We start from the raw sequence: 25,036 nt of genomic DNA, 5'->3' as shown, positions 1-25,036 counted from the left end.
CGTGATTCATCAGAAGAATCCTGAGTGCAGATTCACCAGCGTCCATCACCATGTCGCCAAACTTGCTATTCATACCGGCATCAACGTCAACTTCTACCAAAGGAACATTCTCTTCCATGTACCTACCAAACAGAGACAAATTAGCATCACTAGATAAAATAAGCGACGACGACAAGGTTTACCAAAACAATAAAATCCATACCTCCGGAAATCGAAGTCCTTATGCCAGAAGAACTCTACCACTTTTTCATTAAGTGATGACGTCGCCTCAGTAGTTTTTTCTTTGACAAACACACCCGTCGAACGTACACAAGTATATTTGGCTCTCCTAGTCCTTGCTTTCTTTTTCTTGGGAAACTTCGCCGTCTCAACAGCTTTCCCGTCTTCAGCCACCCCAACTTGATCCATGACCACTTTTGTGTTAATAACCGCATTTTCTCCCTTTGAGGAAGCATCTTTTCTTCTTCCCGTTCGATGCATCATGCCAGCAGGATCGCTGGTCACGTATCCGTCAACAGCTTTCTTAGCTTTCAGCTCAGCAAGGTACAAATTCCTCTCGGCAGGAGTAAGAGGCTTCATAGGATCTACAACAAAAAGAACAACATCAGAAAATAAAAACATATCAAGTATAAAAACTGGCCAGACCAGTACAACAAAGCACTCACGCAAGTAGGCGTCCAAGTCGTCAGCATCCCCTTCTTTATCCAACAGCTTGTGGATATCAGAAAGTAACATCTTCTCCAGGAAACGCACAACGCCTTGCTCATACTTTGTCATTTTATCAATCTCGTAACCCATTACAGCAAAGGGAGCATAAATCCAGCTCAAAGGAAATTTTGGTTCTCCGTTAGCAATGGGTGAGGCAACTACATAATTAGGTGCCCCCTTCACCTTAAAGAAAGTACCTTTCCAATCCTTCTTAAAGTTTCAGGCATAAGGAGGAAAAAGCCTCTTACCAGGATGGGCACTGATAGACACCCAGGTTCCTTTGCAAACATCTTTAGTCCCATAGAAGTACAGAAACGGACCAAGCAAAGGCTCGATTTCAAAAGCCTTACAAAGGATTTCGAAACCCAGTATAAATGCCCAACTATTAGAGTGAATTTGCGAAGGCACAACGTTCAGAGCCTTTAGCACATCCATCTCAAAAGCATTACGTGGAATTTGCACTCCAAATTCCTCCAGAACCGCCGCATACATATAATATCCCTCTCCACCCTCTGGATGTTGTGTACACATGTTCTCGTCCTCGCCACAGGGCAATAATTCCACATCCTCCTCATGCCCGGTAGACGAGACATCCCTCTCACTCCTAAAAAAGTTTATGCTCCCGACATCAGTATATAGCGAAGTCGCCTCGAGAACCTCATCAGAGAACGTTTCCATGTCGCCCACAGATTTAATCGCCCACAATAAAGAATGTCCTCGGAGCAGTCTTTAAAAAATTTTAAATAAAAAATTACTTTATGAAAAAGTAGAATATTTTAAATTTTAATATATTAATTATAATTTTCATATAAAATTATAATTTAAAAAGCTTAAAGAGTCACTTCGAAACATTCGTTAGTCTTTTTCATTTATATTTATATGAAATGCTAGTATGCATATATGACCAGTAAAATCATAGGAAAATTTTGCTCTAAGTTTTTAACACCCTTTATGACCTTTATAGAAATGTTCCTTCATTTATGCTTACTTTATATAATCTCTTTTAAGACCTTAAGATTTATCAAAGCCGCATTCTCTTACCAAAACAAAGCATAATTCATTTTCTTCTTCTCTTCTTCTATTTCATTCTCTTCATCAAACACTGCCTCATTTGTAGAAAAACTATAACATTTATTTTAGGCTTAATTACATAAATTGTCCCTTAACTTATTTGTTTTTTCCGATTTGGTCCCATAATTTTAACTTTTTTCATTTTGGTCCTTTAAATATGCTCCGTCAGTCAATTTGATCCATGTCAGTTAAATTTAACCCCAAATGTATTAGGTGGGCCAACATTGTAGGGGTCCACCATAAACTTTATTAATTTTTTAATTTCAGCCATTTGATCTTTTTCTTTAAAAAGGGACAACTAGATTATGGAGGTCTATTGTATCTAACGGTGCGTCACCAACATTTAATTTTTTTAACATTTCTTCATCTTCTTCCCTCCTATCTTCATCATCATCTACATATATTCATCAAAAAATTCAAAGAAACCCAGATTTTTTTTCAAAATAAAAAATAAAAAATCCCTAAATTCATTTCTGTTTCTGTTAACACTGTAAAATGTTTTACAAGGCTTATGCATTAAAAAAAGTATTTTTATTTTATTTATCTAAAACAAATTAAGATTGCGTAAAGAAAAAAAAAACAAATTAGGACCAAACCTCACTAAAAAAAAACAGACATTGAGAATTTGAAACTGGTTCGCATTCTTCTCCTTCGTTCTTATAGCGGTGTTAGAATTTGAATACAAAATTCAAAAATGTCAATGACAAACGAATCGAGTTGGGTTGGTGGAAAAGATGTCCGACGCTCTTTCAATCGCCGCCAATCTCGGTTTCTCCGTTTCCTCACCTTCATCTTCAGCCCACGAATCACTTCACAACCCATCCACAACAACAACTGGTGAAAAAGGTGAAGACTTAATAAGGGTTTTGAGAGAATTAACCTCTGTTCAAAGAAAAATTGCTGATTTGCAAGTTGAACGGAGCAAGGTAAGCCTTTTTATTTGTATGGGTTGGATTGGATCTGAATTAACACGACAACATTCAAAATGAAGGCACTTTGATGTTGTTCATGATGGCGGCGCTTCTCCAATTTTCTTCTTTCCTTTTTCTGATTTTGTTCATAGGGAAAATGTTGCAAATATGATTTCTAGGTTTTTGCTAATAGTGGTAAAGATAGATTCCGTTTGTTTGTGTTTTGGGTGATTGAGATTGATGTTTTTGTTGACAGTGATGAAGATTGAATATGAATATCATTAGTTTGTCTTTTGAAGATAAAACAAAATCCTAATCACCAGATTGAAGGATTGTTTGTGGTGATGATGATTTTGTTGTTGATTGTTGTTGATGAATTTCTGGATTTGTTGTTGGTTGTTATTGATGAAGATGAAGAAGAACATGAGGGGGGAAGATCAAGAAGAACAAAAAATTTGGTGCTGATGGTGAAGTGATTTTTGAGAGAAGAACATGAAGTTTATGTGTTTTTGAGAGAAAAAAGATGAAGATTGAGGGGGAGAAGATGAAGTTTATTGTTGTTGTTGTTGTGTTTTTTAGGTTTTTGGAATTTTTTTAGAGGAAGAAGAAGAAGGAAGATCATAAAGACGTGAGGAGAAAGAAGAAGATGGAAAGATGATGAAAAGAAAAAATTATGTGGTGATAGTGTACTCTTAGATACAATGGACCTCCAATCAAGTGGTTAAAATCACATCATACATATTAGACATTAAAAAAACTAACGGTGAGGACTAACTTCATTAACGGAGTGTACATGAGGGACTGAAAAGGAAAAAGTTAAAATTATGGGACCAAATCGGAAAAAACAAATAAGTTAAGGGACAATTTATGTAATTAAGCCTTTATTTTATACAATATTATGGCTGAAAATGAAATTATGATGAGTCATAGATAGTATTAATTATTGCCTTATTTAGTTTAGTTTTATTTTAGATTTGATTTTATTTTATTGCATTTTATTTTAGTTTAGAATATTTTACTTCAAATTATGTTTTATTTTATTTTAGGAATAAATATATGGTGGAAGGTGCCTTGGAGCAAAAGAAAGAGGACTGGAGCAAAATACAGCGCAAGAATACGAAGATACGGGGCAAAAATACAATTCCCCTTACCAGAAGCATGGCACGGCCCGTGCCAACATGTGGCACGGCCGTGCCCGTCCCCAGAGTCTCTTTTGCTGCTTTTTCTTCGGGCCCAAGTTACCCTGTTGCAGCTTTACTGTTTTACCCTTTTAGTTGCTTAGTTTCTAAGTCAATTGTAAAGCTATAAATAGAGTAGCTCTCCACCATAAACAATCATGCTTTTACTTTGTTTATTTCAATTGCTATTTTAATAAAAGTCTTTATTTTCCCTTTTACTTTCTTTGCAATTTATTTTTACCGTATTTCTCTCTTCTTCCTCCATGTCTACGATGAACATGAGTGAGTAGACTTCTTAGTCTTAGGATTATTGGGGAGTCTAATGACTCAATCCTAAACAAAACATGTCTAAACCCTAATTTCTATGTAACCCTAATTTCTAATCTAGATTCACCGTCTTAACGTGGATTAACAATTATCAAACTGTGGAAGCGAAAGCAGAGGGTTTGATAATCTTTAATCCATCATCCCAAACATCAATTCATAAAGCGAGAGCGGAGTCTTGATGTTGGAACAAGTGAATCTAGACAATAATTGCAAAACAGTGAAATAGTCTTTGCAATTATTGAGACAAAGAGTAGTTTCAATCCTCTATGCATCTTCTAGTAATCATGTCAGCGAAATAGGCTTGGTTGCTAGAAGTAAACTCTCACCGGACTTTCATCGGAAAGGTGAGGGGCTAAGGGAAACCTGTCTTTAGAAATTAGTGTGTAAATCATGAAATTAGATGTTTAGGTTTTGTCTAGTGAAGGATTAGTTATTAAGATGAACCAATGATCCTAAGGCCCTTTATTATTATTGTTTTTACCTTCAGCAATCAAACTCTTTCTTATCAACTTTCTCTCCTCTAATCATTCATTAAAAGTTAATTAAGTTGAACAACTCCCTAGCGGAACGATACTCTACTTACTACTATTACTTCGATAGGCCGTGCACTTGCGGTTTGGCCCTATCAAGTTTTTGGCGCCGTTGCCGGGGAGTTAACTAATTTAATTAGCTTTTTCTTAGTGATTAGAATTCTCTCTTCTTTCCCTTCTTCTTTTCTTTTTAACTTTTTTTTTTTTCATCATTAACTTCTTGGAAAGCATAAAAATAATACCAACATGGCTGAAAGACGTGCTCTTAAAGAATACGTGACTCCTTCAATGGAAGAGCCATATGCTATTATTGTGTATCCAACGGTTGAAGATTTTGAAATTAAGCCTGCCCAACTTAAGATGGTGCAGCAAAATTATTTTTCGGGATCCCCCGATGAGGATCCCAATCTCCATATCTCAACTTTTTGGCGGCTCACCGTAACATATAAGAAAAACCAAGAAACCTTGAGACTACATCTCTTCCCTTTTTCTCTAAAAGATAAAGCTCTCAATTGGTTCCATTCCCTAAGAGTTGGTTCCATCACCTCATGGGACCAATTGAAGCGTGAATTTCTCATCCGTTTCCTTCCCCCATCAAAAATTGGCCAACTAAGGGCAAAGCTTTTTCAATTTACTCAAAAAGAGGGGGAATCTCTTCATGATTCATGGGGACGTTTTAAGGATATGCTTAAACTTTGCCCCCTACATGGACTAGAGGAATGGTTGATCATTCACACTTTTTACAATGGTTTATCTCATGCTACTAAAATCTTTGTTGATACAGCTGCAGGTGGTGCTCTAATGAACAAAGACTTCGGAACAGCCTATGCGTTTATTGAAGACATGGCTCGAAATCTCTTTCTATGGACTGATGAAGAACTCGCTACAAAGTCTTCACTCTCCAAAAAGAGGGCAGGTATGTACGAAGTCTCTAATTATGACCACCTTGCTTCTAGGATTGATGCACTAACCCACAAATTTGAAAAACTTAATGTTAGTGATACTACTCCTACATCCCCTTGTAAAACATGTAGTGAATGCAAACTAGGTAGTGTTGAACAAATAAACTTTATTCAAAACAACCAAGGGGTAAGTTTTGACCAAAGCCCTAATGAAAATCCCTTGGTTCAAAGAACAACACCACCAAGTTATGCTAATGACCAAAAGGTTATTCAAAAGTCTAATCTTGAACTTTTAATGGAAAATTATCTTCTTAACCAATCCGAGCAGCTCAAAGAGCTTGCAAATCAAACTAGACTTTTGAATGACTCTTTTGTTTCACTTACATCAAAGGTAGACTCTATCTCCTCTCACAATAAGGTCTTAGAGGCTCAGCTCTCTCTAGTTGTTCAATTTTGCCAACCTAGAATGAACGCCGTTACACTTAGGAGTGGTAAGCAATTAGAAGACCCCTTAAGAGTCAAGCCTAGTGAGGAAGAGACTAGTGAACCGCAAGGTGAGATGGCTAGGGAAGAGAGTGAGAAACCACAAAGTGAGGAAGTTACACCACCTCCCTTCAAACCAAAGATTCCTTTCCCTCAAAGATTTGCCAAGTCTAAGCTTGATGAGCAATTTAAAAAGTTCATTGAAATGATGAATAAAATCTACATTGATGTTCCCTTCACCGATGTCCTAACTCAAATGCCCACATATGCTAAATTTTTAAAAGAAATTCTTTCAAAAAAGAGAAAAATTGAGGAAAGTGAAACGGTGAACCTTACGGAGGAATGTAGTGCCATCATCCAAAATAAGTTGCCACCCAAGCTTAAGGATCCAGGAAGTTTCTCAATACCTTGTGTCATAGGGTCTGAAATAGTAAAGAGGGCAATGTGTGATTTAGGAGCCAATGTCAGCTTGATGCCTTTATCTCTTTATGAGAGATTGGGATTGGGGGAGCTTAAGTCAACTAGGATGACCCTACAATTAGCAGACCGTTCCCTTAAGTATCCAGCTGGAATCATAGAGGATGTCCCTGTCAAGGTAGGAGAAATCTACGTCCCTACGGACTTTGTTGTGATGGAAATAGAGGAGGATAACCAAGTACCCATACTTTTGGGAAGGCCCTTCCTTGCTACCGCTGGGGCTATAATTGATGTTAAACATGGTAAATTTGAATTCAATGTTGGTGAAGATACTGTTGAATTTGAACTTGCTAAACTTATGAAAAATCCCTCCATTAAGGATTCTTGTTGCATGTTAGACATAATTGACCGTTGTGTGAAAGAATGCTCCTTAGCATCAACTACACATGATGGTTTGGAGGTATGCTTGGTTAGTGATGCAGGTACAAAGCTAGAAGGAGATGCCAAAGCCTACGAGGAGTTATTGAATGAAAACCCTCCCATGGAAGGTTTGCGCATGGAAGAATTAATGAAAGAAGAAGCAGCCTCTCTACCAAAAGAGGCACCAAAGGTGGAGCTCAAGCCACTTCCACCAAGCTTGAGGTATGAATTCCTAGGCCCTAACTCAACCTACCCTGTTATAGTAAATGCAAGCTTGAATGAGGTAGAAACTGAAAAATTGCTTTATGTTCTCAAGAAATACCCTAAAGCCATAGGTTATACCATTGATGACATTAAAGGAATAAATCCCTCATTGTGTACACATAGGATATTGCTTGAAGAGGACTATAAGCCCTCCGTTGAACACCAAAGAAGACTAAATCCTAACATGAAAGAAGTTGTGAAAAAAGAAGTCTTAAAGCTCCTAGATGCAGGTGTTATCTATCCAATTTCTGATTCTAAATGGGTTAGCCCGGTTCAAGTAGTACCTAAAAAGGGTGGTCTTACAGTTATTAAGAATGATAAAAATGAATCCATTGCAACTAGAACCGTCACCGGTTGGAGGATGTGCATTGACTATAGGAAGCTTAACAAAGCAACCCGTAAAGATCACTTCCCACTCCCCTTTATAGACCAAATGTTAGAAAGGTTAGCTAAGCATTCACACTTTTGTTACTTAGATGGCTATTCTGGATTCTTCCAAATACCCATTCACCCCAATGACCAAGAGAAAACCACTTTCACATGTCCCTTTGGTACCTTTGCCTATAGGAGAATGCCCTTCGGTCTTTGCAATGCCCCCGCTACCTTTCAAAGATGCATGATGTCTATTTTTTCTGATTTTGTTGAAGATATAATGGAAGTTTTTATGGATGATTTTTCTGTGCATGGATCTAGTTTTGATAATTGTTTGACTAACCTGGAAAAAGTTTTGGAAAGATGTGAACAGGTGAACTTAGTGTTGAATTGGGAAAAATGTCACTTCATGGTAAGAGAAGGAATTGTCCTAGGACACTTAGTCTCTGAACGAGGTATAGAGGTAGATAAAGCAAAAATTGAAATTATTGAAAAAATGTCTCCTCCTACCTCGGTCAAAGAAGTTAGAAGCTTCCTAGGACATGCGGGATTCTACCGCCGTTTCATTAAAGATTTTTCTTCAATCACTAAGCCACTAACAAGCTTGCTCCTTAAAGATGCAAATTTTGTGTTCGATGAAGCATGCTTAAAAGCATTTTGCAGGTTAAAAGAAGCCCCGATCACTGCCCCAATCATACAACCACCAGATTGGAATTTACCTTTTGAAATAATGTGTGATGCAAGTGACTATGCAGTTGGGGCTGTGTTAGGGCAAAGAAAAGACAAGAAGATGCACGCCATTTATTATGCAAGTAAGACCCTTGATGAGGCACAGGTAAATTACGCTACAACTGAGAAGGAACTATTAGCAGTAGTCTATGCTATTGACAAATTCAGGCCATACTTGGTAGGATCAAAAATCATTATTTACACAGATCACTCGGCAATAAAATATTTGTTAAACAAGAAAGATGCCAAACCAAGATTGATCCGATGGATTTTGCTCCTCCAAGAATTTGACATTGAAATAAAGGATAAAAAAGGCACTAAAAATGTTGTAGCTGATCACCTGTCCCGCCTTAGGGAACCCAATGAGGATGAGTTGCCTTTGGATGATTCCTTCCCGGATGACCAACTCTTCTTATTGGCACAAGCTAACACTCCTTGGTATGCAGATTTTGTTAATTTTCTTGCAGCAGGAGTATTACCACCTAACTTGAACTACCAGCAAAAGAAAAAATTCTTCCATGATCTCAAACACTATTATTGGGATGAGCCTTACCTCTTCAAAAGAGGCTCGGATGGAGTTTTTAGAAGATGCATCCCTGAAAGCGAGGTAAGTAGTATTCTTCACCATTGTCACTCCTCCTCCTATGGTGGCCACGCCAGTAGTCAAAAAACTTCTTTTAAAATACTTCAATCTGGTTTCTGGTGGCCATCACTTTTTAAGGATGTGCATCTCTTTGTTTCTAAATGTGACAATTGTCAACGCACCGGTAATATTACTAAAAGGAATGAAATGCCCTTAAACAACATCCTTGAAGTTGAAATTTTCGATGTATGGGGTATTGATTTCATGGGGCCATTTCCTTCTTCTTTTGGTAATCAATACATATTGGTGGCTGTTGATTATGTGTCCAAATGGGTTGAGGCCATTGCTTCCCCCACCAATGATGCACATGTAGTTATGAAATTGTTCAAGAAAATTATATTTCCAAGGTTTGGGGTGCCAAGGGTTGTCATAAGTGATGGAGGGTCTCACTTCATTTCTAAACATTTTGAAAAACTTTTACAAAAGTATGGAGTGAAACATAAAGTTGCAACACCCTATCACCCACAAACTAGTGGACAAGTCGAGGTATCAAATAGACAAATAAAGGCCATCCTTGAAAAAACAGTTTCCATCTCTAGGAAAGATTGGTCAAGTAAGCTTGATGATGCTCTTTGGGCCTATCGAACGGCTTACAAAACTCCCATTGGAATGACTCCTTTTAAGCTAATTTATGGGAAATCTTGTCACCTCCCGGTTGAACTCGAGCACAAGGCTTACTGGGCAATTAGGAATCTCAACTTGGACCCAAAACTAGCCGGTCAGAAAAGGAAACTTCAACTGAGTGAGTTAGAAGAACTTTGGTTAGATGCCTATGAGAATGCTCGCATTTACAAAGAAAGAACAAAAAAATGGCATGATAAACATATCCTTAAAAAGGACTTCAAAATTGGTGACCTTGTACTACTCTTTAATTCTAGGATGAAGCTCTTTCCAGGAAAACTAAGGTCTAGGTGGTCTGGTCCGTTTCAAGTCCGTAAGGTCTATCCCTATGGAGCTATTGAAATCTTTTCTGAAAAAACCGGACCATTCAAAGTTAACGGACATAGGCTAAAGGTTTACAATGTAGGGGAAGGGACTGAAGTAGTGGCTGCTTGGAGACTTATTGACCCGCCTTAAAGTTGTTTTTCTTTTTGTCAAGCTAATGACGGTAAAAGAGCGCTTCGTGGGAGGCAACCCACGCTTTTAACTGCTTTTGTTTTGTTTTCCTTTGTTCTAAGTTGTTTTGTAGGTAATTGTCCAAGTATGATTCGACAAGAATTCAAGAAATTGAAAATTTTTGAAGCCTCCTTATCAGAAGGTTGGCACGGCCCGTGCTAAGGTTGGCACGGCCGTGCCATGTTTTTCAAGTAAAATGGGGGAAAAGAAACAGAATGTTGGCACGGCCCGTGCTGAGGTTGGCACGGCCGTGCCAGCTTACAGATCCCAAAATTCATCAATTTTTGCTATTTATAGCACACTGTGAGCTTTCTGCACCCCTTTCTTCCATTCTATTTCTTCTTCTTCTTTTTAATTTCTTTTTCTTTGAATCATTGAGGACAATGCTTCCCCTAAGTGTGGGGGGGGGGGGGCCTAATAAAGTGTCTAGAGTCGTAGTGTTCCCAAACTCCCTTGAACTTTATTCTTTTGTTTTGTTTTTATAGCAAGAGGCATAACTAAGTAGCTTGTTTTTAATGTAAATATGGCATGAAAATTTTTGTTTTGTCTCTTCTTTAGGTCGCCTCTTGTACATGAAAATAGTTTCTTGTGTTTCTTATGTTCTTGCTATACCCATATCATGTTTTATTGTGAAATTCTCCAATGAGAAAAGCACTCGGTTGCAATCCTTGAGCAAATGTATGAATAGGTATTTTAAGGAACACGTTCTATCTTTAGTGTTAACTTAGACCCTTTAAAGTCTTAAGAGTAAAAGTAGTATAAGTTTGTGTCGGAAAATTAATCAAATTGTTCTTAATTGTTATATTCTTCTTAATTTGTTAATGTTAAATGGGGCGGGAGAATGGCACCAACATGTGGGGGAAAGGACAATCCCTAAATTCCTAATTGTGGTGGTGACTCCCTAATTTGAACCTAAAGTGAAACAAATCCATCAATGCTAGGGGGAAAGGACAATTACATCCAAAAAGACTTCCTACGCGGAGATGAAACAAAAAATTTTGCAGCACTGCTTAGGGTGATTTTGAATCTAGGGGGAAAGGACAATTACATTCGAGAAGACTTCCTATGAGGATAGATAGCCCCTAAGCATCTGCAGCCTCTTGTGCTTAATTGTTATATCTAATTTAAATTTTAACTCAAATTACCATCACTCTTATATGAAATGAAGAAAGGACTTTTCTCGGTTACTTTAGCACTAAGGATAGAACCTACTCCTCATAATATCTGTCTTATACAGGAGCAAGAAAAGGGTTGGACTGCACACACACACTCACTTGAGACTTGATGTTGGGTAGAATAGGTTCATGAGAAGTATTTGAAATTGTAATTAGTGTACTTGAGGCAAAGCCTTTCTCTTGAGACATTTGTTCTTAAATTGCCATAACCAAATCTTTTGTTGCTGCTATGTTTGCTGCCTTTTGCTTGAGGACAAGCAAAGATTCAAGTGTGGGGGAGTTTGATGAGTCATAGATAGTATTAATTATTGCCTTATTTAGTTTAGTTTTATTTTAGATTTGATTTTATTTTATTGCATTTTATTTTAGTTTAGAATATTTTACTTCAAATTATGTTTTATTTTATTTTAGGAATAAATATATGGTGGAAGGTGCCTTGGAGCAAAAGAAAGAGGACTGAAGCAAAATACAGCGCAAGAATACGAAGATACGGGGCAAAAATACAATTCCCCTTACCAGAAGCTTGGCACGGCCCGTGCCAACTTGTGGCACGGCCGTGCCCGTCCCCAGAGTCTCTTTTGCTGCTTTTTCTTCGGGCCCAAGTTACCCTGTTGCAGCTTTACTGTTTTACCCTTTTAGTTGCTTAGTTTCTAAGTCAATTGTAAAGCTATAAATAGAGTAGCTCTCCACCATAAACAATCATGCTTTTACTTTGTTTATTTCAATTGCTATTTTAATAAAAGTCTTTATTTTCCCTTTTACTTTCTTTGCAATTTATTTTTACCGTATTTCTCTCTTCTTCCTCCATGTCTACGATGAACATGAGTGAGTAGACTTCTTAGTCTTAGGATTATTGGGGAGTCTAATGACTCAATCCTAAACAAAACATGTCTAAACCCTAATTTCTATGTAACCCTAATTTCTAATCTAGATTCACCGTCTTAACGTGGATTAACAATTATCAAACTGTGGAAGCGAAAGCGGAGGGTTTGATAATCGTTAATCCATCATCCCAAACATCAATTCATAAAGCGAGAGCGGAGTCTTGATGTTGGAACAAGTGAATCTAGACAATAATTGCAAAACAGTGAAATAGTCTTTGCAATTATTGAGACAAAGAGTAGTTTCAATCCTCTATGCATCTTCTAGTAATCATGTCAGCGAAATAGGCTTGGTTGCTAGAAGTAAACTCTCACCGGACTTTCATCGGAAAGGTGAGGGGCTAAGGGAAACCGGTCTTTAGAAATTAGTGTGTAAATCATGAAATTAGATGTTTAGGTTTTGTCTAGTGAAGGATTAGTTATTAAGATGAACCAATGATCCTAAGGCCCTTTATTATTATTGTTTTTACCTTCAGCAATCAAACTCTTTCTTATCAACTTTCTCTCCTCTAATCATTCATTAAAAGTTAATTAAGTTGAACAACTCCCTAGCGGAACGATACTCTACTTACTACTATTACTTCGATAGGCCGTGCACTTGCGGTTTGGCCCTATCAAATTCCTCCATATTTTGTATGTCCAATTTCATTTCAAATCATGGAAGAACCTGTGACAACAGTGACAGGCATAACATACGACAGAAAAAGCATTGAAAAATGGTTAATGAAAGCCAAAATTTGTGTTTGTCCGGTAACGAATCAATCACTACCAAGAAGTTCAGAGTATTTGACTCCAAATCACACACTTCAAAGGCTAATCAAAGCATGGATTTCATCAAATGAAGCCACAGTGGTTGATAGTCAAATTCAATCTCCAAAATCTCCTCTCAATAGAATCCATCTTCAAAAACTTGTCAAGAATCTTGAGCTTCCTAATTGCTTTCATGCATCAATGGAGAAGATTCTTGAACTTGCTAAACAAAGTGAGAGAAATAGAATATGCATGGTTGAAGTAGGTGTAACAAAGGCTATGGTAATGGTGATTAAAAAGAAATTCAAAGAAGGAAACACCAATGGTTTAGAAGAAGCTTTGAAAATTATTCGTCTTTTGTGGAATGAAGCAATGATCAACAACATGATGAAGCCTTTGGTTGGAAAAAACATGGATTTCGTCAATTCGTTGACTTGGATTTTGAAAATTTACATTGATACCAACAACTTTGAGATGGTAAATGAAGTTATGCCATTATTAAAGTTGACAATTGATGTTGTAGACTCAAACCTTTTAGGAAATTTAAGCATTGAATTCTTCGTAACAATGGTGAGAGTACTTAGAAAGAGAGGATTATTCTCTAAACAAGCTATTAAATCAGCGTTATATGTGCTTATAGAGACGTGCCCGTTGGGTAGAAATCGAACGAAGATCGTGGAAGCGGGTGGAATAACCGAACTCATTGAACTTGAGCTTGAAAAACCGGAGAAGAATGTGACTGAGCTTGTGTTCAATCTTTTGGCACATTTGTGTTCGTGCGCGGATGGAAGACAACAGTTCATGAGGCATGGAGCGGGCATAGCGATGATTTCGAAGAGGATTTTGAGGGTTTCAGCCGCAACCGATGACCTAGCGATTCAAGTACTTTCAGTGATTGCGAAGAATTCAACGTTGAAAGAATTTGTTTTAGAGATGCTGCAAGTTGGAGCGGTTTCCAAGCTTTGCATGGTAATGCAAGCGGATTGTGCTTCGTATTTGAAAGAGAAAGCAAGAGACATACTTAGGTTACACTCCACTACTTGGAATAATTCTCCATGCATACAATTGTACTTGTTAACAAGGCACCAAAGGTGATCAAATATAGGTTATATAACTAACTAACGGGTCATGTTAACTTGTGCCCTTAGGGCACATGTTAAGCAATCTAAATAGAGCAATTTTGCATTGGAAAACACAATATAACAACTTTTAAGAAGTTGAATATATTGTGCAATGACGTATCTACCATTTAATGTGTAAATTCTATATCGATAGAAAACAAAAAAGCCTTCAATTAATGTTAGTACTTGATCATTTTTAATTTGAATTGATAAATCAAATTCTATTTTGAAGAAAGGAAAGCTCTTTATGTACCTATATATCTTTCAAAGTAGAAGGTCAAATTTGGTACTTAGGATATGTTCGTATTGTCTTATTTGAACTTATCTTACGACATAAGTTTTGTGACACTTTGTGAGAACTTTTGAAAAAAAGCTTATGACATTTTTCATAAGCTTTTTCCAACTTATTTTCATAAGTTCTCCAAGATAGCTTTTGAAAACATTTTATAGCACATACAAAAACATTTAACTTTATTTTACCATTTGCCGTAAAATAGCTTATCTAATCTTATACATAATAACTTATCATGGTAAGTGCTTGTGTTATAAGTTGTTTATCCAAACAGGCCTTCAATTATAATGCCAAAGGTCAAGAGCATCATATTGAGTCAATGGGAGTATGTTAATACTTAATATGATACTTAATAGAAATATAAAAGTTAGTTAGTTGGTAGTTAGTTTGTTGATTATCTACTAGCACTATATAGTCATTTATTAATCTTGTTGGAATATTTTATTATTTATTACATTCCAATATCATTATGTGGGCAAATATCGTAACAATAATTATATTAGCTATTTATCAATTGTGAGCCTTAGTTGATTAGTGATCAAATTAAGTAATAAGGCTATTAGATTTCTAAATAGATAATTAATTATTATTTAATTAGTTGATATGGACTCAATGAGTGGATGTCCGGATGACCCATTAACGGAATAATGGGAAACCCTAATGGTCATCCAATATAAAAGAGGCTATGGTCCCCAATATACCGTACACGACAAACTCTCTTTTCTCCTCATCTGAAGAGAACTTGAGGCATAAAGGTACCGGTTGAGGAAGAACCAAATCAACAAACTCTATTTCAGGTATTCCTAATATAAAAGAGCTTTATTCAAGTATAAAAGAGCTTTATTTAGGTATTCCTAATACCCTATTTCTTAATATCCTTAATAAATCAAACATGTCGTAGATCCAATCATAATTATGTTCAATATTTTGTTTGCTTCCGCTATTGATTCATAGTTGTTGAACATGTTTTATGAATTTTGTTTTTATTTAGACCTAAATTTCCAACAAGTGGTATCAGAGCGGTCTTCTTGTTTGATTTATTGGGATAATATGTTATGTGCCTAAATTTTGTGTTTAGGATCGGGTTTTCATAATTTATTTGAACCCTTAATTTAACTGTAAGCGTTTGTGAAGTTTGAATTTGAATTATGTTTGCGATGCAATTTTGGTCCAAATCCAATAAATTGATTGATTACTAGACATACGATTTGAACCTAATTTCTTTTTATTTGATTCGATCCAAAACAATGGTGTGATTTCTTCTTGTTTTACTCCATCTTTGTGGTATAATGTTCTCGCCGATGTATTCACACAATATGAACCATATTTTTTGTTATGATCATGTTAACTTGTGCCCTTAACCCAAAAATGGAAACATTTTCTTAAATTTTGTGCATTCAATTATTGAAAAGTAAAAAAGTTAAAGTCAAATGCATTAATTACAATAAAATATTTCTATTTTGAATCATTAACTTGTGCCTTGAGGGCACAAGTTAACATTTCCCTTTTTTTATCGTTTGAAATTTGAAAGCTTCATACAGTATAGAATAGTGTTATTTTAAAATTGAAGCATTTGATATGAAATCATAACAGTTTCATGTGTAATACAATAGAAACTCTTTAATTTAATACTCGGTAAATTAATAAACTCTCTAAAATAATAAATTTGTCTGGTCCCGACTTGGGTCAATGTAAAAAATTGAAAAACTCGATAAAATAATAAGATAATAATTTTTCGGGAGATCCCTTTATAATTTTTAGTTCCGAGAGAATCATAAATTAATAATTCATATAAACTGAAAAAAATATATTAAGAATACATTGAACACATTTTTTTTTTTTTTAACAAATCAAAATGGAATATATTGCTCAAAAGAAGAGTGACTCACCCCGCACAAGGTGTGCTATAGTGATGAGACACCCAAAGTCTGTTACAAACCAGAGGCACCTAACAAGAATGCCACCACCAGAAATAGAAATAGAAAAAAAATAGACTAATTACATGACACCCATACAAAGGAGTGGGTATCTCCACCAATCATGAAAACCAAACGCAATAGGGACTGAATGCGAAGAAAGCCACAAAAAGGAAGTTTGCTTCACTTTGTCAACAATACTGAAAGGATCAAGAACCGCATTTTTGAAGACGCAGTTGTTTCTTTCCTTCCAAATTGCCCAGCTACAAGCCAACCAAATGACCTTAAGATAATAATGAGTACAATGCGGTAAGCCTGCCAAATGAATAAAGTGAACATAATGATCTGTGACTGATCCAGGCAAAACATAATGGACACCAAGCCATTGATAAACCATCACCCAAACACTACCAAAAAAGTCACAACCCCTGAAAAGATGATCTGTCGATTCAGCAGATCCACAACCACTAGAACAAACATTGTCAATAGATTGAAGGACTTGTCGACGCACTAAATTCATCCGAGTTGGGATTCTATCTTGAAGTAAACGCCAAGCAAACAACGAGACTTTAACAGGGACTTGTTTATGCCAAACATCATAAACAACTCCAGCAGGAAGATGTTCCTCTGAAGTGGTTAGGAACCGATACGCTCCACTAACTGAATAGCCATGGTTCGGCTCAAGCTGCCACCTCCATCGATCCTGAATATTATCCTGCAAAACCACATTAGATAACAAAGCAGCACACTCCCTCACACTATCTTCCTCCCAAGCCAATAAACGACGCCTCCACGCCCACCCTCCACCATCCCCCACCCGCCCCTCTCTCACCATCTCCTCCACCGAACACTCTTTATGAACTGCCAAATCAAACAGCCTGCTAAACTGAAGTTTTAAAGGAACTCCTCCCAGCCAATTGTCCGTCCAAAAAAGAGTATCTCGCCTATTCCCTACCACACGCCTTATGTTGTTATCAAACCAACCAACACCACCCGCCCCACTCCCTTCCCTCACTTTACAAATCGACCTCCACCACCTAGAATCAAACCGGCCTCCTTCGTTAATACGACCCCCCACTTCCCCATACCTAGCCTTTAGAACCCGATACCACAACCCATCCTTCTCAACCAACAACCTCCAGCACCACTTTCCTAATAAAGACAAGTTAAAATCACCTATCCTCCGAACCCCCAAACCACCTTTATTCATAGGCAAACAAATAGAATTCCAATTTACCCAAGCAATTTTATTAGAGACCTCACCCCACCCCAAAAAAAATTTCTAAACAAAGATTCGATAGAGGAGATAATACCTGTAGGAGCCTTGAAAAAGGAAAGAAAGTAAACCGGAAGAGAGGACAGGACAGATTTCAGAAGAACCAGTCGACCACCGAAAGACAAAAACTTATTGTTCCAAGCCGCCAATCTAGAAGCTATACTGTCAAGTACCGGTTTCCAAAAACTCAATTTCGAAGCATCTCCACCAATAGGCAATCCCAAGTAAACAAAAGGAATAGTGCCAGTCTTACAACTCAAAACAGAAGCAGCCTCTGATAACCAAGATGAAGGAATGTTAACTCCCGTCAACAAGCTTTTATTATAATTCACTTTCAGCCCAGACACCTCCTCAAAAAGAAACAAAACAGCCCGGATGGTACGCACATTCGACCAACTTTTTTCACCAAGAATGAGTGTATCATCAGCAAATTGTAAATGAGACAAACTAACCTCCCTGTGGGGTCCCACACCATACGCATCATAAATATTATTTGACATCGAAGCCTTCATCAAAACATCCAAGCCTTCAGCCGCCAATAAGAATAAAAAAGGTGAAAGTGGATCCCCTTGCCGAAGACCCCTTAGAATAGGGAACTCTTCAGTCGGGCACCCATTTACAAGGACCGCCGCTTTAGCCGTTCCAACACACTCCATTATCCATTTCCTCCAAAGTGTTGGAAAATTCATTTGAATCATCACCGAATTTAAATAATTATGATCAATGGAGTCGTAGGCCTTTTCGAAATCCACCTTAAACAATAAAAGCTCCTTGTTTAACCGTTTTGCCTCATCAACTACCTCATTCGCAATAAGAATACCATCGAGAATCTGTTTCCCACGAACAAAGGCAGACTGTGCATCTGACACCACAAAGTCCAAGACAGAACGAAGCCTGTTAGCAAGAACCTTTGCCAACACCTTATACATGCAACCTACCAGAGAAATAGGCCGAAAATCTGCTAGCCGTTGGGGACTAACAACCTTCGGAATCAAAGCAATAAACGTCGAGTTAACACCCTTCGTTAATTTCCCATTCCTATGGAACTCCACCAAGAATCTCATGAAGTCATCTTTCAGCTCACTCCAAAAATCCTTAATAAAACCAACATTAATACCATCAGGTCCGGGACTTTTAAAACTGTCACAGTCCCAAACCGTCTGTTTAACCTCTTCTAGAGTGAAAGGTCGAACCAAAATACCTGCCTGAGCATGAGTCAATTTGCGAAAATTCAGCCCCTGGATTCCTGGCCGCACAATATCAGAGACTCTATAATGATTTGCAAAGTGATTAAACACAGCTGATCGAATATTTTGAACACCCTCCACAAGAGCACCATCCACTTGAATCAAATGTAAAGAATTCATACGTTGCCTTCTCGACATCATAGAATGGAAAAATTTTGAATTAGCATCTCCTTCCTTCAAAAGTCATTGAACACATTTGTTTCTCTTGTTTACATTTACTATACTTCAAAAGTCATTATTGATTTCCAATGCATATGAACACAGTAGTTACTAATTTACGTTGAGTCCCAAGGTTTGCTGCAACGTAATTCTAAGAAACATAGACTAATTTGCCTTTTTGTTTGGTATGTACAATATAATTACTTAAAAACTCTTTAAATTAATAATTATTAATTTATCGATAAATTAATAACTCTCTAAATTAATAAATTTCTCCGGTCCTGACATTATTAATTTATGGAAAATGCTAACAAGTGCCCTAAGGGCATTGTTTAAGCATCTAAAAGTGGCAATTTTTGCATTGAAAATTGTACGGTTATGACTTTTAAAAGTGTTTGACTTGTATTTTCAAGACATAGTTTCTTTTTTTGGGTTCCTTAAACAATGCCCTTAAAGCACTTGTTAGCAAGACCCTTAATTTATAGAGTTTTAACTGTACTTGCTAATTGAATACAATGTTGATCGTTTTATGTGCTGTGTACGAGATCAATTATAAAAGTTTTTTGGTTTTGACTTTAATAATATTATTATGATGTCGATAGATGAGCTTGTTTTCTTTTATATATGGGAGCCATAAATTTTCCATCGGTAACATTGATACATTTATTTGAAATTGATTTTAGGTTCCTATCAATTTTATTAATTAAAGGTAGATGTTTTTTTTGGAATTCTGTTCGATTATTTTATGGCGAGAGAATGCATTCGATTGTTAGTTTGACTGTTCAAGCTTATCTAGCATTCATTAAGATCTCATACATGAATTAACTTTTATGAAATTTGCATATGTATATGATAAAGTTTTATTTTGATTTTGAGTAATTTTCATATTTTCAAATCAAGTATTTAAGCTTTGACTTATTTATAAAGTTTTTCTTTTTGTTATATCTTTTCTGTAATAGGTATAACAAATATAGATGTGACTAGAACCATGACCCGTGCTGACGCACGGGTCTTATTTTCAAGTAGAAACTCACAATGTTACCTAAGCCAATATTATACCATAGCAGAATAATAATTATAACAATAAGTCGTAAAACATAGAGAGTACAAATTTTATGATACATTCCAAGGCATGAATCATAGGAATAGAAGAACTTTAATTCTGTTAAATAATAGAAAGTACACAACCTAGGGAAAATTGTCAGGCATAAATAATTAACAATGAAGAAGTTTAATTTCGGTCAATCCTTCCAAGTACACAATTGTGTTAGACCCTAATTCTATTTAATTTGTGTTCCATTCGAAAAAACGAAAATTGTGTTATAAATGGAGGTATAATTAATTTTAACTTTAAACATTACGAAAAAATACTTGCATATCATAATATCTCGGAATTCATGTCAATTAGTAGTTGGTCCATTAAATTTAATGCCACAATTAAAATAGAATTAATTTTTGATTAATTGGAACTTCCAATTTTAGCTACTGCAAATCAATATGAATAATTTCAAATGAAAAAGTGTTAGAGTACAACTCAAAATATTTTTTGTGGTTGGAGAATTACGTGCTCCTAAAATCATGGTGTGTTGGTATGGAGTAGATCCAAAAATCAACACGTAATCCCAGCCATTTCCGCAATCATCCACTAACTTGATAGAAGTAGTTCCGATATCCATCATCTGCGCAACTTCTCCTTCATAAATCAGCACCTAATACGGAAAATAAATCAACATGTCAACAACCTAACAAAAAAAAAACAGGCGTTGGTAAATATAAATATTCTCACAACAAACATTTTACATACCAAAAAACCCTTGGATACATCAAATTCAGTTAACTTCTTTACACACTCTATCTGAAAGTTGTTGACATCGTGATGATAAGAAATCAAAGGAGTGAAAGGGGGGAGATTAGGATCAAAAGTTGTCTGGACATTTGTTTTGTCAATCATAAAATGCATAGGAGGATCAAATACGGAAGGCTTAATCACTTTGCCAAACCTATCTTTCAGTTTAATCACGAACTTCATTTGGTCCACAAATATAAGAGAAACCCAAGCACCCAAGCTGATCCCATAAAAATCACGCAAGGATTTCTATCCCTTGGAGAAAAACACAGACTCATCAATTCTTTCAACCAACACCTCGAACTGATTGCTCTTTGCATCAATCAAAGTCGCAAATCATTGAACTTGGTCCCCAAAGTCGTTCGTGAACATGTTCAGTAGCACAACAGCCCCCTGATGCAACAAAAAAAAAAACGACTAAAACCATTACAGATAACAAAAAAAAAATGAAACATGTCAGACAAAATCATCTTCACCTCTTCAACATCATACTCGACTATGTACGTCCTAAACTTCACACAATTCTTGATGACAGCACTTTCAAAGGATGAAGCTAGATTTTTGAGCAAAGGACCTGCAACATCATAAAGGTTTAAAAAATAGGAAAAGATATTAAAACACGTCGTAATTGTGAGAAAAAATAACCGTAGCACCTGTCAAGTAGTGATAGGACAGCAGAGTTTCAATACCACGACCCTCCATTGGAATCAATGATAGAATAATGGAAGGACAAAGGAGGCTGATTTTATAGACTGATTTTAATATGCAAACCGTGTGGTTTTTTTTAACTTGCAAACGTTGCTTATTTTTTTTAATATGCAACCGTGTGGCCTTTTTTATTTTAAAGAAAATTTCAACCGTGTGTTTTAATGCTAATGTACAATTGATTGGGTGTTATTTTATTTCCATTATGCAAACCGTGTGGTTTTCTTTTAATATGCAAAAGGTTATGTTTTTTTTATATGCAACCGAGTGGCCTCCTTTTTTTTAAGAAATTTTCAACCATGTGGTTTTAATGCTAGTTAATATAAAATTGATTGTGTGTTATTTTATTTCGATTATACAATAATGCTAATTAATATACAATTGATTGGGTGTTATTTTATTTCCATTATGCAAACCGTGTGGTTTTCTTTTAATAGGCAAAAGGTGCTGTTTTTTTTATATGCAACCGTGTGGCCTCCCTTTTTTTTTAAAGAAATTTTCAACCATGTGGTTTTAATGCTAGTTAATATACAATTGATTGTGTGTTATTTTATTTCCATTATGCAAACTGTGTGGTTTTCTTTTAATATGCAAAAGTTGCTGTTTTTTTTATATGCAACCGTGTGGCCTCTTTTGTTTTTAAAAGAAATTTTCAACCGTGTGGTTTTAATGCTAATCAATATACAATTGATTGTGTCTTATTTTATTTCAATTATACAATCTCCATTATGCAAATCGTGTGGTTTTCTTTTAATATGCAAAAGGTGCTGTTTTTTTTAATATGCAACCGTGTGGCCTCTTTTGTTTTTAAAAGAAATTTTCAACCGTGTGGTTTTAATGCTAATCAATATACAATCGATTGTGTCTTATTTTATTTCCATTATACAATTTTGTACGTAATTCACGGGTCTAATTTGGGATGGCAATTAATACAGCAATCATGCGTTATTCTATTTCAAAAATTAAAATAATACCCTATCGGGTTATAAATGGCAGTTACTACAACCTGTAATAAAATGACTTTATGGCGCATATTAAAGGTGAGGAGGTCAAGTGTCGGCATAAATGCTTTAAAATGAGTGGGAAAATGCTAGCTTTAGGGTTAGGGTTAGGGTTAGCTTAACCTGACAAGCTTTAGTAAGTAAGATGTTAACAAATAAGTATTTTGGTTTGATTTGACATGATTTTTACATATCATTATCATATCTTGGAGCTTAATATGAAATTAGTTTTGATTCACATAGATTTTGTACATAAAGTTTATTTTGAGAAGTAGGCAAAATAAAGAGTTAAAATATATTTGAGATATATTTGTTGCCTTTTAATAATGTCTCAAAATATTATGAACATTTTTTTTTTGGGTACATAAGCTAAGAATTTGGTTCTTTAAAGTTTGAGAAATAATAATTTTAGTTTTGTTTGTTTATTTATAAACATAAAGTATATTTCCTTATTTAGGAAATAATTGAGTCTAGAGTTGTTCATTATTTTATTTAAAGAATCAATTGGTATATGTAACACCCCGTTCTCCTAACAACGTAATATTAATTATAATAATCAGAGTAAATCATACAACGGAGTGTCACACTGCTTTTCAAAATTTCATAAATAGAAAATAACTATTTATTTTAACCAACATTTAAAATATCTTAAAACTGCAGCGGAATAATTCTTTTAGAAAATATAATTCAACCTCAATGTAATTCTTGGCACAAAGGCCTCAAGATAATAAACATTATTTTCAACAACGATAAACTCCAACAACCAAGTCTTTTCAAAACATGATACATAAAAGAAATGAAGAAAACATTCGCGACGATCCCCATCCTAATATGTATCAGAGCCCTAGACACTTGAGCCAACCAACCTACAAGCCATCATTACCTGCAAGTTACCCATACGAAGGGCAACAATTTTCAAGCAGAAGGGGTGAGAAACACATCCAATAATAATAATATATAATTCATCAAATTAATGAAACAACAACATATCACAGCCGGCATCATTAATAATGTATATAAACGTATACATATAGCAACAACATAATCCTCTTCAACAACGCTGAACAACAACAACAACAACAAATTCGTTATCAATAACGACACCGACAACCCGACAATGCGACAACGACAACAACAACTCGACAATACAACAACGACAACAACTAATCCATCATGCATGTGGTACCAATCTACGCGCGTTGAATGCTAAGCATTCCAGGGCATAAGCCCCCAACAGTTTGGATGGTTAAAGCATCCCAGGGCATAAGCCCCCAACGGTTTGAATGATGAACATTCCAGGGCATAAGCCCCCAACAGAACATGAGTATGCATATGGACTCGACTTGTGTATATCAACATACAACTTCAACAACGACTACAACAACAACATATGTGCCTACAACAATTATGAGACACTCCCCAACTTCGACATTAGATGATACAACAACGTCAACAACGGAAATCAACAACATAGCATATATATAAAATCAATTACATTCGTCTCAAAGTTCAAAACCTCTTTCAAAAGCAATTAAGTTTTGATCAATAGAACATAAGCCAAATATCCATAAAACACCTCAACTAAATCCCTAACACTTAAGTTTGAAGTTGGGAAACCAACCGTAAGTTTTTTGACTAACTAGAGATTAGTTATGCTAAGTTTTCTTAAAATTTTCTGAAGACCCACTTGGACTATTTTCATCATAACTCAAAATCTACAAATAATTTTCTAGTCACTCCAAAGCCATTAGAAAGCTAACTCAATTATCTACAACTTTTATGTTTACACCTAAAGCTAATTCAAAACAGAAAGGGGTGAAAAAGACGCAAGAACGCGAAACAGAAAATGCTGTCACTGGACAATTTTGCTAATAGCGAAAATTGAGCTAATAGCGAAAATGTTCCAGAGAGTTTCGCTAATAGCAAACTTCTGGCGAGTTTTTCATCTACTGTTACGATTTTAACACCATTTTCACCCCAAAAACCCAATTTCTGATCCCCTAATCACCCAAAATGAATTAGAACAATGTTTACAGGTTCTATATACAACATAGCAACCAAAACAACATAGAAACATGCATCAAACAACACAATTCATCATATTTTCCTCAATTAACATAAAACTTCTAACCCTAAAACCAAGAACAACAATTCATCAAATTTCAGAATTATATACCATGATTATTGAAAGGAATCCCACCCTTACCTTATCTCAGCAAATTCTACAGCAAAAATTGGTTGGATCCTTTCTTCCTAGCTCTTCTCCTAGCTTTCTCTTCCTTCTCTCCAAAACCAGTTTTTCTAGAGTTTTCACGTGAAAATGTTTTTGTTTCTGACTTTCTGTTTTTACTGTAAACTAAAACCTCTCTTTTTTTTTAACTCCCTTAATTTCTATTAATTCCTCATTATTCCCCTTAAACCAAAATAAACATTATTGCTATATTATTTCTATTTCTCTTACTATCTTATCAAATAATAAAACAATATTCATTCAAATAAAACACAACTCCATAAATCATATAATAAAATTGCATCACAACATATATCACATAAAAATCATATAAAATATATATTTCACATAAAATCAAATATATAA

The 25,036-nt window shown here is 35.7% G+C and overlaps 2 protein-coding genes, 2 long non-coding RNA genes and 1 other non-coding gene across 5 annotated transcripts; 3 read left to right on the top strand and 2 right to left on the bottom strand.

Annotated features, from left to right (window-relative positions):
• Positions 1–2,024: 2,024 nt before the first annotated feature.
• Positions 2,025–4,086, top strand: LOC146929884 (uncharacterized). The gene is made up of 2 exons (XR_015006186.1): positions 2,025–2,705; positions 3,737–4,086. It is a non-coding gene; the product is annotated as an uncharacterized LOC146929884 (long non-coding RNA).
• An 885-nt stretch (positions 4,087–4,971) lies between these two features.
• LOC146929882 (uncharacterized) lies at positions 4,972–10,378 on the top strand. Its single transcript, XM_085707425.1, has 3 exons — positions 4,972–5,641; positions 5,774–7,564; positions 8,039–10,378. Exons 1-3 carry the CDS (start codon positions 4,972–4,974, stop codon positions 10,030–10,032), a joined length of 4,455 nt encoding a protein of 1,484 aa, XP_085563551.1. The 3' UTR covers positions 10,033–10,378.
• LOC146929883 (small nucleolar RNA R71) lies at positions 5,332–5,438 on the bottom strand. The gene has a single exon (XR_015009204.1). It is a non-coding gene; the product is annotated as a small nucleolar RNA R71 (small nucleolar RNA).
• Positions 10,379–12,746: 2,368 nt separating the features above from the next.
• LOC146929881 (E3 ubiquitin-protein ligase PUB24-like) lies at positions 12,747–14,047 on the top strand. The gene has a single exon (XM_085708259.1). The coding sequence runs from the start codon at positions 12,785–12,787 to the stop codon at positions 13,970–13,972; it is 1,188 nt and encodes a 395-aa protein (XP_085564385.1). The 5' UTR covers positions 12,747–12,784; the 3' UTR covers positions 13,973–14,047.
• Positions 14,048–23,086: 9,039 nt separating this feature from the next.
• On the bottom strand, positions 23,087–24,789 carry LOC146929880 (uncharacterized). The gene is made up of 2 exons (XR_015008297.1): positions 24,647–24,789; positions 23,087–23,323 (listed from the first exon to the last, which is right to left on the bottom strand). It is a non-coding gene; the product is annotated as an uncharacterized LOC146929880 (long non-coding RNA).
• Positions 24,790–25,036: the final 247 nt, after the last annotated feature.

This window comes from Medicago sativa, chromosome 4 (assembly GCF_051527215.1).
Source record: "Medicago sativa cultivar Bolivia chromosome 4, Bolivia_mono, whole genome shotgun sequence".
NCBI lineage: Eukaryota > Viridiplantae > Streptophyta > Magnoliopsida > Fabales > Fabaceae > Medicago > Medicago sativa.
This window is presented reverse-complemented; position numbering and strand designations above follow the sequence as displayed.

Bases quoted from the DNA above. Each gene is read 5' to 3' on its own strand.
- LOC146929882 (XM_085707425.1), top strand. From the start codon at position 4,972: ATGGCTGAAAGACGTGCTCTTAAAGAATACGTGACTCCTTCAATGGAA. The intron at 5,642-5,773 runs GTATGTACGAAG...AATGCAAACTAG, and splicing joins ACTCTCCAAAAAGAGGGCAG to GTAGTGTTGAACAAATAAAC. The intron at 7,565-8,038 runs GTTGGAGGATGT...TCTCTGAACGAG, and splicing joins TGCAACTAGAACCGTCACCG to GTATAGAGGTAGATAAAGCA.
- LOC146929881 (XM_085708259.1), top strand. From the start codon at position 12,785: ATGGAAGAACCTGTGACAACAGTGACAGGCATAACATACGACAGAAAA.